The sequence below is a fragment of the Zootoca vivipara genome, chromosome 5 (genome assembly GCF_963506605.1).
Source record: "Zootoca vivipara chromosome 5, rZooViv1.1, whole genome shotgun sequence".
NCBI lineage: Eukaryota > Metazoa > Chordata > Lepidosauria > Squamata > Lacertidae > Zootoca > Zootoca vivipara.
The window spans coordinates 39,178,928-39,193,196 of record NC_083280.1 but is presented as its reverse complement, the minus strand read 5'-3'; the positions used below and the strand labels follow the sequence as shown (position 1 = coordinate 39,193,196).

At 40.9% G+C, this 14,269-nt stretch overlaps 1 protein-coding gene across 4 annotated transcripts in view; it reads left to right on the top strand.

The window, feature by feature from the left end:
- The window catches only part of VPS8 (VPS8 subunit of CORVET complex), an 89,829-nt gene that overhangs the window by 35,502 nt on the left and 40,058 nt on the right, over positions 1–14,269 (top strand). For all 4 annotated transcript variants that reach the window (XM_035133325.2, XM_060274616.1, XM_060274614.1 and 1 more), the window contains 5 exons: positions 917–988; positions 9,043–9,162; positions 10,140–10,196; positions 11,486–11,568; positions 14,042–14,126. In XM_035133325.2, coding sequence (XP_034989216.2) covers positions 917–988; positions 9,043–9,162; positions 10,140–10,196; positions 11,486–11,568; positions 14,042–14,126 — 417 coding nt within the window. The remainder of the gene's footprint in view (positions 1–916; positions 989–9,042; positions 9,163–10,139; positions 10,197–11,485; positions 11,569–14,041; positions 14,127–14,269) is intronic.

Here is a 14,269-nt window from a genome sequence, read left to right as displayed (position 1 = left end):
TCTTGCTCGGTGTAAATAATACCTCTTTATGCTGAGAACTAAATTATTTTGTGCCTATTGTTACAGCTAACATTGTTGCCTGTATTGATGTCTAGTTTGCATATTGGAAGTGGGGAAGATTGCCTCTGTAGAAATAATACTGACTCCGCGATCTGGCTTCTGCACACTGCTGAAACTTTAGTAATCAAAAACTATTATCTTATTTCCAGACTTATAAGCCTCTCATTGACCTCTCTACTGTCTTTAGTATAGTTGATATTCCTCTCCTGGTTGATTCCCTTAATGCTCTGGAGGTTTCTTTATCTTGCTCCTTTCTTCCCTGTTAATAATCCATTCAACAGGCCCTTTGTTCCTTCAGGCCCTGTTTTTAACCCTCTGCTATAATAGGCGCATGAGCTTAACATCTTGGTTTTGAGTTTGCTACAGCATGGCTATCCCCTCTGGAAATTGTTACATCTATGCACTGCACTTGTCTCTGCCTCAGTACCCCATAACTTTCTGCCACAATATAAGCTGTCGTATCTTAACAGCTTGCATGTTGCTGTCAGCTTCTCCACTTCAAAACTACTGTCTGAGATGCTGCAGGCATCTGAAAACAATTATAGTTTGAGCGAGTTGTGTTACAGGCAGAGGCCAAATGATACTGTCCATCAGAAAAAGCTTTCATTGCAAAGTGTTGTTGTACTTTTATGCCAGTTTCTATAGTCTAATTGGCCACCGACATCTTTGCAACAAGATTTACAAGCAGAGTAAAGTAACAAGTTTAGTAGATAATTACGGTTGACGTGAGGGAATGAAGGAAGGATGTAACAAGTCCTACTGCTAGCTGCTGCATTTTTCGTATTTCCCATTGTATGGGAATAAGGTATAAAGTGTTTCTCCCCCTTTTCTCTCCCAATACCATTACCTAACAAAGACATTTGAAGACTTTAAGAATGACAAGCAAGCTGTAGAGTACCAACAGAGAATTGTGGACATCCTTCTGAAGGTAAGCCCCCTCCTCACCTGTTTTTGTAGTGGCCAGGCCCGGCTCTAGGTGCAGTCCCAGTGGCGCGGGGTGCCAGGGTGCGGGGCCAGCAGGGGGGGGGTGCTGCATGGCAAAGCCGCGCTGCGAGGGCGCCGGAGTGATCTCCGCGCCTCAGTGCCAGGGCGCCCGACCTGCTCGAGACGGCCCTGGTAGTGGCCATAGTAAAAGATGGATTGTTTCTGGGGTGTTATATATTCCTTTATTTTAGTCTTGTCACTGAGTTGGAATGCTTTCTTTGGGAAATGAATAAATGTGTCCTTTGTGTGCCTTGCTAATTGGTAAGAAGTGAATGGCACTGGCTTCACTAACACCTCTTGCAAGGTATTCTGAGGTACCGGTACTTGAATGAAAAAGGATTCCTGACTTTAAACTAATGGTGCTCTTTAAAACTACTAAAACATAAGTGATGATGTATGTTGGTTGCATTGATGGACTATATCCTTATCTTGAATATAATATACACAGAAACGTAATGAGGACAAAGAACTATGGACATAAGTTGTTAGCGCAGTGTTGTTGTAAATGATTAATGCAATGGATGTATGTCATATACAGGAGAGGGGGCAACTAAGTTTACCTCTGTGTGTGGCCTTGGACTGTTCCAGAATAGGCTTCTTTTGGTCATAACATTTAACAGAAAATACGTTGCTGTCATAGGTTCAGGAACTGAAAAAATGAGCCTCATATCCTAGTATCTCTGCTAGAAGGATGAAGAACTTCAAATTCAAAGATGGAAAAAATAATAGAGAAATAACATTTTGTAACTGAAAGGGTATTGAAAAGAAGAGATTGGTTTCCTGCTAATTGCGTCAGTTAACTTGTTTGTCTTCTCTAGATCTAAACATTTCAGCAACTGCTCCCTCCTTGAGGGGGAGTTCATATTTTTCCATGTTCAAACACTCATAACATTTGCTGATATTATAAATTACTAAAGATTTCATAAGTTGGAATTTCATATTCTGTTCAATTAAATACATTTAGAAAAGGCATTAGAAAATTCTGTGATAACCCCACCACACTAGAACTGAAGTACTGTAGATCTGCATTAGTAGCTAAACATTTCCAGCATTTAAATAATGTATCTGAGTATGTCTTATTAACTCTAGAAGGCATAAAATACCATTTTAATAATAATTTATATTGTACTTTCTTCATTTAGCAGTACCTGTTTCACAGATTAACATACCACGTTCATTTCTATTGTAGGATTCTAATTCTTATATCTTTTCCATTGTGCCCCCTTCCCAGATTTTTAATTATACCATTATTCTTGCCAACAATCCCCTTGATTCTTCACCTGTAATTAAAGTTTCCCAGGGCATTCCTTTCTTTAATAATGAGTATGTAGGAACCAACACCTCTAAAATAAAATTCCGTATTTGAAAGCATTGAAACCAAAGCAGTTTCCAACCTCCCAGGTTCTGAACAATTTCTTTCTTAAAAATTGTCCATTCAGTATCTGCTCCCAAATGTAAATACCTCATGTGTTTCCAAATTTTCAAAGACACATTTTCATCCTTTCAACAAATTTGCTATTCCTTATTACTGAAGGTAGTAGTCGTTGTACCAATTTATTCACTATTTAATCATCTCTTTCTTGCTTTGAAACCCACAAAAGAATCTCAAGGGGTATGTTGATGTTTAATTGTCCTAATTGATACATTATATCCTTCCTATTTTAAGTAATCTCTTTCTGTTCTTATTCTCATCAGTGTTTCAGTAGCTTTTGAGACAAATGTTCATTCTCTTTTTCTGTTTCATGTGGAATTTGGTGGCACCAAATGAAGTTTATAGTTTATTAAGCCATGGGCAAACGTCAGAATGTGGCCAGAGCCACTAGGAGAGGAGGGCAAGATCATGAACTGACTTAAAGGTTAAAGAGAGTTTAAGTATCAGAACAATACGGGAAGGCACTAAAGGGAAACCTATAGAGCAGGGGTCCCCAAACTACGGCCCCCGGGCCGGATGCGGCCCAATCGGCCTTCCAATCCGGCCCGCGACGACCCCCGCCGCCCGCTGCCGCCGCCCGCTCTCACGGCGCGCGGCGCAGCGACGATCTAAAAAATCGGCAAAAAATCGCCGAAAATCCTTTGTGCGCATGCGTATGGGCCTCTCCTGACCCGGAAGAGGTCATTTCTGGTGCACTTCCGGGTCAGGGGAGGCCCATACGCATGCGCACAAGCGATTTTCGGCGATTTTTTCCCCGCACGGGCGCGTGTGCGCATGCGCACGGGCGCGCACTCCCCCGCCCTCCGGCCCACCGCGCGGTCGGCGCGGCGGGCACCGGCCCACCGCACGGTAAGTCTGGGGACCCCTGCTATAGAGGTTTAACGTGATTAACACTTGAAGAAAGAAAATAGCAAGTACGCAGTAGAAGGTGCAAGGGAAGGAGTTTGCAGCCATGGTATTTGTGTATGTCTTCATTATATTCTGTTAACTCCTTCTGCTGGCTGGGTGAGAGTAAAGGAGCAAAGTTTTTTCTTCCACGTATCCTCTCCATTCTCTTCATCTTTTTTATATAGATCATCCTGTGGGCAGGATGTCTCTTTATTAATGTGCACTAGGGTGATGACTTTTTTACAACCTCATTTCCCTGTATCATAATTTGATGAGCTTTCATTAAAGATTAGATAAAATCTTACTTTCAAAGAGATTTGATAAAAAAAACCTCACGCACAAAATGATTAAAAATTTTTATCAGTTTTTTGACCATTTTTGAAGTCACTGTAAGCAGATATAAAATTGAACCCAAGCTTTAGAGTCACATACAGTATATACAACATTATAAAGGGTCATCAAACACACAAGGAAGCTTTTTTTAGCTGCAGTAACAGTATAGACGCCGCTAGAGGACGATGTTTTGCTACCTCTCCTGTAGGTTCTTTTCCCAGCATGTCCGGCAGGGTCTGCTGGCTGAGTTTTGAGGTCCCAAAAAGGGGCTTTTACCTTGCGCAGGTGTGACATTTGTATACCCTATGTTGCTAAGAACACTCGCCATTGTGGAATGTGGTGTTGTGTCCAAATTTGATACGAAATATATATAGAATTGTTAATACAATTTTATGAAATGGTAAAACGGCATACAAAAAAATTAAAAACGGTTTGTGCGTAACCTTTTTTAAATATTTCAATGGAATATACCTCATTTTAGTCACTAATAGGCAAAAGTTCATCCATTTGTGCTACAGGAAATAATTTTTGAGGAAAAAATGAAAAAGTCATCACCCTAATGTGCACGTTATGCACTTCTAAATATATAATACATTATTGTGATTTTGCAAAATGCGTGCAACCTGCGTTTAGAGCTTGCTTCCCACCCCTATCAACCTGTAGTAAACCCTGAATGCTCTCTTGCCATAAATAGGTTTTTAAAAAAATAATAGGCTAAGAAGGTATCCCCTACAAGACAATGCACAGCTACACTTTCTTTAAATGTGTCTCTCTATACATGGCAGAATACATGAAGGCAAAATATTACTATTGTCCTCTGGTAACTTCTGTGTGTCTAGCACTGTATAACAGATACATTGCCTGGGGCATATTCTGAGATTATTATAAAACGGAAAAAAAATCAACTACATTTCACTTGACTACAGGATCTTTAGTATCCTGTACTGTGAGGTAACCCTATTAACTGAGGACACTAAGGTTTTCTAGACAGGTATGTCTGAGCTTGTATGCTTCATCAGTCCAACATAGTTTCATGTTGTCAGGTTGTATAAGAATTAGCGTTGCAGGAGAGTCGGGGACAGTCTTTGCTGACAGATGAGATATCGGTCTAAATGATCTTGGTAGGTGAAAGGCAGTCTTTCCCATAAATCATCTGAGGGACCTGGGGCAGTTTTGGTATTTTATGAGGGACTACACAAGCACTGAACAATCTACGGGAGCATGAGAGAAGAAATAATATTTTCTAACTGTCCGGACTAGCGAGAATGCTAATGGTTAATGAATTTGTCATATGGAGTAAACTGAAACTGAGTGCTGCTGGCTGGTGTGCAATGGAGAAGTTGAATAGATCACCTCAGACTTGGAAAAACAGCAAAGTAGGAAGCAGACAGCAAACTTGGCCACAGGGCGTGACTCATTCATATTAGGTACCCATGGTGTAAAGGCAACAAGGCTCACAATAAACAACCACGAGTAAGCAATGGAACAAGGTCTTGTGCAGGCATCCCCAAACTTCGGCCCTCCAGATGTTTTGGACTACAATTCCCTGACTACTGGTCCTGTTAGCTAGGGATCATGGGAGTTGTGGGCTAAAACATCTGGAGGGCCGTAGTTTGGGGATGCCTGGTCTTGTGGGTCTCTTATCCAGTCTGCCTTTCTAAGCTCCACCCACTTGGTCTGAAGACAGGCATGTCTTCTCCTTTACATAACCTTCCAATTTGTACATTTCTTGTGCCATTAAAGACATGAGCTCTGCTTAACCAGGCCAAAGGCCTATCTATGTAGTCATGTTCTCCCAGTGACCAACCAGTTGGCCATTAGAAGCCCACAAGCAGGATCTGAATGCAACAGCTCATTTCCCACTTGTGATTACCACCAACTGATATCCAGAGACATACTGCCCTTGACACTGGAAGTAGAACATAATTATCATTAGTAACTAATAATAGCCTTAGCCTCCATTAATTTGTATTTTAAAGCCATACAAGTTGGTGGCCATCGCTACATCTTATGGGAGTGTATGAAGAAGTGCTTTTTTGTCTTTCTGAATCATCCAGTATTCAGCATGAATGAATGGCCCTGAGTTCTAGAGGCGGGTGGGGACTTCTCCCTAGCCACATACTCTACAGCATACATCATCTTATATACCTCTCTGCCATGGAGAGGTTGTAAGCATTCCTCATAGGAGGATACATTTGGTTACTTTTTGCTTTTTCAGATGAGGCAACCACAGCTGTACATGATATTCCATGTGCAGTCACACCATAGATTTGTGGAATAGTGTTATGATATTGGCAGTTTTATCTTTAACCTCTTTCATAAAGATCTCAAATGTAGAATTCACTTATTTCACAGCTGCTGCTGCACACTGGATTTGCATCTTCATTGAGCTATTCTATGACCCCAAGGTTGTCATCCTAGTTGGTCACCATCAGTTTATACATCATTAACATATATGTAAAGTTAATATTTTTTCCTGCCATGTGCATCACTTTATACTTGCTTATAATGAATTGCATTTGCCATTTTACTGCCCATTCACCCAGCTTGGAAATATCCTTTTGGTGTGCCTTGCATTCTCTTTTTCTTTTAATCACCCTGAACAGTTTTGTTTATCAGCAGACTTTACTACTTCACTGTGTTGCCTTTATATCATTAATGAACAAGTTAAAAAGCACAGGCCCCAACACTGCCCTTGGGGGATTCAACTTTCCTATTTTTTAACTGATTACTGGTCCACCTCTCTTCTTATCCTACGACTGGTGAGCTTACTCAGGAATCTGTTGAGAGACTTTGTGAAAAGCTTTTTGAGAGTCCGAGTAAATAGTGTCAACTGACTCATCTGTATGCTTGTTGACACTCAAAATTATTTTAATAGGTTGGTGAGACAGTGTTTAACCATGCAGAAGTCATAGTAGTTCTGCTTCAGCAAGACCTGTTCAATATGTTTTGTAATTCTAGCTTTAATAATGCTTTCCAGCACTTTTCCCAGAACAGACATTAAGGTAACTGGTCTGCAGTTGGCCTCATGTCCTCTGGATCCCTTTTAAAGAAATTCTGTTACATTGTCCACTTTCCAGTCCTTGGGTATGGAAATTGATCTTAGGGACAAGTTACATACTTTTGTTAGATCAGGAATTCCACGATGGGGTGGATTCTGTTTGAATCCAGATTTGATGGTTTCTAATTTGTCACTGAAGCTTAGAACATTGTCTCTTGTCAGTATGGTTCTCAGTTCCTTAGTATCCCACCCATACTTTGTGAAGAAGCTTCTGAATACTGCTAAAGCTTACCCTGTGTGTGTGTGTGTGTGTGTGTACATGTGTACAATTCTGTAAACATTGCAGTACCACCAGAATGTTCTGATGATGTTGGGTGAAATGGTGCAATTGTCAATCAACATTGCCAACTTAGCTATATCTTGGTTAGGCCTTGTGAGAAACTACTTAGTTAATTTAGTTGGGAGTAGTTTTTCCCTTATTCCCTTAAGCATGATGCTGCATCTCAAAATTGTTGATGGATTTGAATCATAGCTCTCTACTACCAGCTGCCAAGTCAGTGAATCCCAGGAACCGAACTTGCTGAACAGTAACTTGATTTTTGTTAACTTTTATTATGTACAAGCAGAATAAAGCACAGCTTTGTACAAGTTACTATATACACAGACAAGATTAAAACTCCTTCTCCAAACTCTACACTCCAACACCAAACTGCTGTGTCATACTGCTTATAAGGGAGAGCTTAGCCAATCACCACCTTTTGCTATGCTTCCCTGTCTCCAAGCAGACTTTCTCAAGCACTCTGTTGCCAACTCACTAATTGTCTACAGTGGAACCTCGGTTTATGAACACCTCGGTTTACGAATTTTCGGTTTACGAACGCCGCGGACCCATCTGGAACGGATTAATTCACTTTCCATTACTTTCAATGGGAAAGTTCGCTTCAGTTTATGAACGCTTCAGTTTATGAACAGACTTCCGGAACCAATTACACCCATGCTTGGGGTTAAGTACACTTCAGGTTGAGTACTCCGCGGACCGTCTGGAACATATTAATCCACTTTCCATTACTTTCAATGGGAAAGTTCGCTTCAGTTTATGAACGCTTCAGTTTATGAACAGACTTCCGGAACCAATTGTGTTCATAAACCAAGGTACCACTGTACTCCAAAAGCTGCTAGCATTCACATGTCTCAAGAAAAATGCCCTTGTTATTTTGACCTTCCTCTTCCCAGGGCACAACTATTTAACATCTTAAGGAGCACAGCAAAATTCAGTGTAGCTACAGGTGTCCATTTACAAGTGGTTCCTGCCACAGTGTGCTTTTAAGTATGTAGAAAGCAGGTTGTTCAGAACGATCACTCGTGATGAGGAGAATTTTAGTCCTAGCCACATTCGTGTCCAAGCAAAGGGGTTCTCAGATTCTGCTTAGCGCTTGGCTAGATATGATAAATCTAGATTTACAAAAGGTAGATAAAATAGTTAATATGGATTTATGGAATGCTTTGTTTTAAGACACTATTACTATACTGTCTCCATGACAGAAATGTTTCCAAAGTGCAAAACATGGATAGGTAGCATGGTATAGTCAGGAATAATTGGGAGTATTAGCAATTCTTTATGTATAGAATAGCAAAATTTAAGATGCTAATTGTTAGAAACCTGTCATAAATAGATTTTGGAAGAGGATTCTTTCCAGTTAACATTTCTGTCTGCTCCTTGGTGAGAGAAAATGGAATTGTCCTCCCCCCCCCCCCGATTTATGTCCGTCTTCTCTCTGCCCTCTCCCATTTTACGACTATTTATGATGAGCTGCCGAGTTGTTTCATAGACTCCACAAACTATGCCTACTGTTACCCACTGATGAGTTCAGAACAATGTCGCTGGCTGTTACTGCAAGGCGGTGTAATACGACTTCTCAGTGATAGTGCTATATCTGCTTCTTGTGATAAGCTTTCTGAGCTGATACTTACATCCAGTCCATGATGAGCTGAATTTCTTATGGCAGTGTAATGATAAATTGCTCTTTTTCAGAGTATGGACACTGCAATGCAAGTAAAGTCGTATGAATTTTGTTTGAAATGACTAATGTGCTTGCCTTGTGCTTATGTGATATCTAAATATTCCAATTTAGTATTCTGGCTTTCTCATATTCCCTTTTTCAGAAATATATTTTGGAAATCTTTATATGATTTTCTTTATCACATTGGAATTGGATACAGTTAATCTTTTGCACAGTTAGCAGTGGTATTTTGGGTTATTGCTATGTGTTATTTGTTCTGTTTCATGTGTCTTAAGTGATAACATGTGCTAACCTAATTAATTGAGCTGCTTCCCCTTCTCTAGGTTATGGTGGAGAATTCTGATTTTACCCCCTCACAAGTTGGATGTCTCTTTACTTTCCTTGCCCGACAGCTTGCTAAGCCCAACAACACGCTGTTTGTAAATAGGACGCTGTTTGACCAGGTAAAAGGGGGAGCACAAATAAGGGAAAGGTCTGTTGCTGATTTTGTTTTTTCTTTCCTTCATTTTTTAAATTACTCAATAAAACAAAGTATATATGCTTACAGACAACTAGAAGATAATTTTTCCAGGACTATTTTGCATAATACCTCTATTAAGCAATTAATATTCATTACTATTAGTATTTTGTTTACAAAGTGCCTAAAATCTCACATTATGCGATGCCATAATGTAAAATCACAGGACTGTGTATGGCTGTATCATGTCTTTCTTTAACAGTGCAAAAAATGGGATATAAAGCATGAGAAATCTGATGGCAGTGATTTTATAAAGATTAAGTGGCAGCAGAGACCAAGATACATGTTGGAGGATTTCGAGAAGATCAGAAAACCCAGTCTGCAGGCCAAACGTGGCCCACCAGGGGTTCAAATTTGGCCCTTAAAGCCATTCCCACACCCACCTGCTCCACACCAGAGATCGTATGTGATGTCTGGAGCAGGACAGGTAGAGACTTGCCTGCCAATGCATAGTTGGGAGCCTTAAAGTGTGCTTCAGATTATGCATCAACAAAGGAAGCAGACTTCAATTCCTACCGCTGATCAGCAGATGGGTGGTAGAGCTGAAACCTGCTGTATTAGCTGTGTGTGTTGCTTTGAAGTCCTAACAAAGCATGCAGCGCTTTGAAGTCATTGTGATTTCAAGTCTGGCCTGTGGAGCCCAAAAAGATTTCCTGTTCTTACAGAAGATAAAAGTAGAACTTGAGACTAAAGTGGTTGCCATATTCTCTCTCTTTGCTGAATTCATACATCAGAAAATTAATTCCAGGCATTCTGGAGATGGGTCTACTTTTCCGAAATGTTATAGTCATCTAGAGAATTTTCTCTCCTAGAAGTATTTGATAAGGTGTATATTTCTGAGATACAGCAAGAAGATGCACATCTATATCCATATCTCTGTAATCATGTTTGCTTCTCGTCTAGGTCCTTGAATTTCTCTGCAGTCCTGATGATGATTCACGGCACTCTGAGAGACAGCAGGTATGAATCCTTAGACGAATAATCCATGCTGTTAGATTGGTGTATGGTTAGGGAAGGGAAGGTCATTGCTAAGGATGATCAGACTATTGAGCAGCAATTGTAAAACTGGCACTCCGCAGATTAAGAAGTTGTCAGCAGCTGGAGAGCAACGGACAACCTGTATGTTTATGAATGCAGATATTGTTCGTAAATTACACTCTCTCCAGCTGCTGACAACTTCTTAATGTGTGGAGTGCCAGTTTTACAATTGCTGCTCAATTGTTGGTGGGGAAGTAAACCATATAGACAGAGACGTCATCTCTTGGCAACACACTCCCTTTTCTTTCCAGTCAGCTTCACTGGTATTATTGGTGGCAGCTGCCCATGCATTATGGGTGCAGTTTTGAGCTGCATTTGCTCACACTGCAGATTGTGCTTTCATTGTGGCCAATCAGCATTGCTATAAAAATATTCAGCTATTGTTCATGAATGCAAGTTACCTTTATGGGGCAGGATATATGCCAACCTTAAGGTGCAGTGGTAGAAAGAATTACAAGGAGCAGGTGAACGAGGTAGTAGATGGATCAGGCTTGGAACTGGAAAACCAAAAATATTGATACCAAGCCTCCAAAATACACAAAACTACATTATAGCTTCCATTTTGCAAACAAGCTGGGCTTGGGTCAAGACAGCTACCTCAGAGTCAAAACGTGATCGGAAGCTTTGTGAGAGGTGTCTGTTGCTGAGCTGTACTAATTCAGATTGCAGACGTGAAGTGACATGTTTAAATGTTTACCCATTATGAAACTGTATGTGTATATAAAACGATGGTGACAGGGAGGAGGGTTCTAACCTAGGTTTCTTATTAAAAGTCAAAGGAGAGGAAAGAAAAGTTTTTTGTGAGGGAAGAGGAAAGGGCCCCAACTAGAATGAAAACAATGTGTACAGTAGGATCACGTCCGGGGGGGGGGCGGTTACGTTCCAGTGGGTAGCGTGTAAAGCTGAAATCATATACTGTATAGTCAAAACAACCCCCTGGAATTTCCCATGCAATATTGCCATTCTGAGCTGCTACAAGATCTTGCAAAGGTCTCCAAAGGCCATGTGTTTAACTGGTGCGATATTGGTTGGCCAGTTGACAAGCTCATAAAATTGGGATTGCTCAGAGCTCGAAGGCACTCCATGTAGCTCTCAGTATCTGAAAATGCTCACATAGGGGCACAATCTGCAAGTCTATAGGTCAAGAATGTTGGGAACTCTTGATTGTCCAGGTATGAGCACAGCATCTAATAATCATTTCATGCTTATAGGTTCTTCTAGAATTGCTCCAAGCTGGAGGCATAGTACAGTTTGAAGAGAACAGACTCATTCAAATGGCAGAAAAGGCTGAATTGTAAGGCTTTTTTTGTTATTCTTTCTCCCTTTAAACCATTTCCTATCACTTTCTTCCCTTTTATCCTGTCACCTGTGTTGCTCTTTCAGATAATCATGAAGCCACATCCTTATGGGTATCCAGACACTGTTGCAGCCTTATGTGGAGGATAAACTTAATCTGGTTTTATATTGTGTAGATCCTATTGGATTTTGCAGTGGATCTCTGGCCTCCCCAAGTGTGTGTATAAACCTCCTTTGTCACCCATGGTGTGTGATGGTGCTCCTTAGGATTGTTCCTGCTATAATTTCATTCTTTTGTGTTTCTCTAGTTCTACACAGATGATCACAATAGGGTGCCTAATGGGGATGGGGCCTATTGCTCCTGTAATTTCATCCAAGCTGGCTAAGTCTGAAAGCTCCAGGCTGGCATTATCTGCAGGAAATGGATGGATGGAACTAGGAAAAGCACATGAGGTGGTTGCTTGGCAACTGCTTTCAGTGAGCCCTCTGTTCATCCTCAAGTTGCCTTAGCATTGCAGCTAAACCTGGGTCCTTTGCACAACAATCTAACCATGTGACAAGGTTTCTAGCATGGCCTACAGCCTAATACAGTAACATGTTAAACTGACTTCTGCTGCTGAACTTTTGAAAGTATATATTGCTTCAGATCAACCCAGACTCAGTCTGCTAGATTTGATTCTGATATCCGATACTGGGAAACATTGGAATAGATGTGCCATAGAGAGAATATTGTACCTGTAAATGCTGCTTCTGTTGTCTTTAAGCCATCCCAGGGCATTTTTACAGGAGTAAACACATAGTTCAAACCTGTAAGAGGGCTTAGGCTGCAACACTATATACATTTAATTAGGAGGAATAGACCCCATTTGAGCTACGAACATGAGTTTGACCAAACTGCGGGAGGCAGTGCAAGACAGGAGTGCCTGGCGTGCTATGGTCCGTGGGGTCACGAAGAGTCGGACACGACTAAACAACAACAAGACCCCATTTGACCCCTGTGGCGCTCAATTCTAAGAAGATATGCATAGACTTGCACTGTTATCTACTCAAGCCACTATTTTGTTAGTCCACTTGCTGCTGCTACTTTTAATTAAAGTAATTGTTAGGAGTCTTCCTACACACGAGTAGGACCTTGGCTTGGCAGAGACACATGCCCGACTGGGATGTTCTCTCCCTCCTGGTCGATTGTTCGGGAGCTTCAAGAGCATTCTTCTGCCCGAACATCACAGTGACTGATGCCAACAGACATCAGCACTTTCAGGGATCCACAGAGTGTTCACAGTTTGCGTAACAAACCTCAGCAACTCAGCATTTGGCTAATCTACTTTATTCACATATAAACACACACGAAGCACTGCAACATGGCTCCCCCTCTCTCTAGCATCAGACAGCAAAGAGAAAGAACAAAGGACAATAGTCCCACTTCACAGAATACAGTAACACAAACATCCTGTCTCCATCACTTCCCACTCTGTTGAATGAAAAACATACACTGTCATGTGATAGACAACAATCCCATGACTGCAGACATGGGGAATGAATCTTCAACAGTAATGTCACTTTTTTTAAAAAAAAATATAATTTGTTACTTTCGTATGCTGCTTCTAGTACGTTTATTGTGGAACAGCAAGTTTTAAATGAAATTAATAAATAATAAACTACCTCCAATCCAAAAGTCTTAGAAGTCCTTTGGACACCCCAAAGGTAAGCACAATTCGCATTGGGAAAAAATGCTTTAAGGCAGCAGTAGGGATCCTGTTTTGGTTACATGGGCCAGATCCTTGTCAAATTTGGCTTGCAAGGCCAATCCTGCTAAGTAAGGATGCCTGTTAAATCTCTACTGGAATATTGGTGCTTCCCAAAGTTGGATCTCCAGCTGTTTTTGGATTATCACTCCCATCATCCCTAGCTGGCAAGGCCAGTGGACAGGGATGATGGGAATTGTAGTCCAAAAATAGCTGGAGACCCAACTTTGGGAAACACTGATCTAGATGTTACTAGATTGCATAGCTTCTAGGCCACCCATATCCTGGAGGGGTCCAGCTCATTTTCCTGTCTCCTGGTCAGATGTTTGATTTAAAAGGAGCTCTCACACAACTTGTTCTGCCTTTTCCTTTAAAAAATAATGTGGTTTAATGCTTAAGAGTGTGGACTAAGACCTGGGAGAGGAGGGTTCAAATCCTCAATCAGCCATGAAGCTCTAACAACGACAACAACAACAGCAACAGCAACAACAACAGTCTAAAGCCTCTAATATTAATAACCTGATCAGGCTTCCACTGACCATAGGTAGAATGTATACTAAGAAATTCATGGACTGTTTCTATCCTTAAAGTATTAAGACAAAAAAAGGGAAATGTATTGCTTGCAAAATATGTGTTATGCCTGAACGCCACATGGCTCCCTTCAGTTTCTGTCACCTGAAAAGAGCTAACATCTTGAAATGAATGAATAAAATTGTTTTATTTCAGCTATCAAATCTGTGAGTTTATGTATGAACGGGAACATCGCTATGATAAGATAATTGACTGCTACTTACGAGATCCATTGAGAAAGGTAAGGCTGAACGGACACAAAAGTAATCACTGAGAGAATCCAGATGAAATATTCACTTCTGCATGTTTTGTGAGGGGGGGGAGGTACTTGATTTTCAAGGAGGCTTTGATGTGGGAGTAACCCCTAAAATACATTCTCCTTGC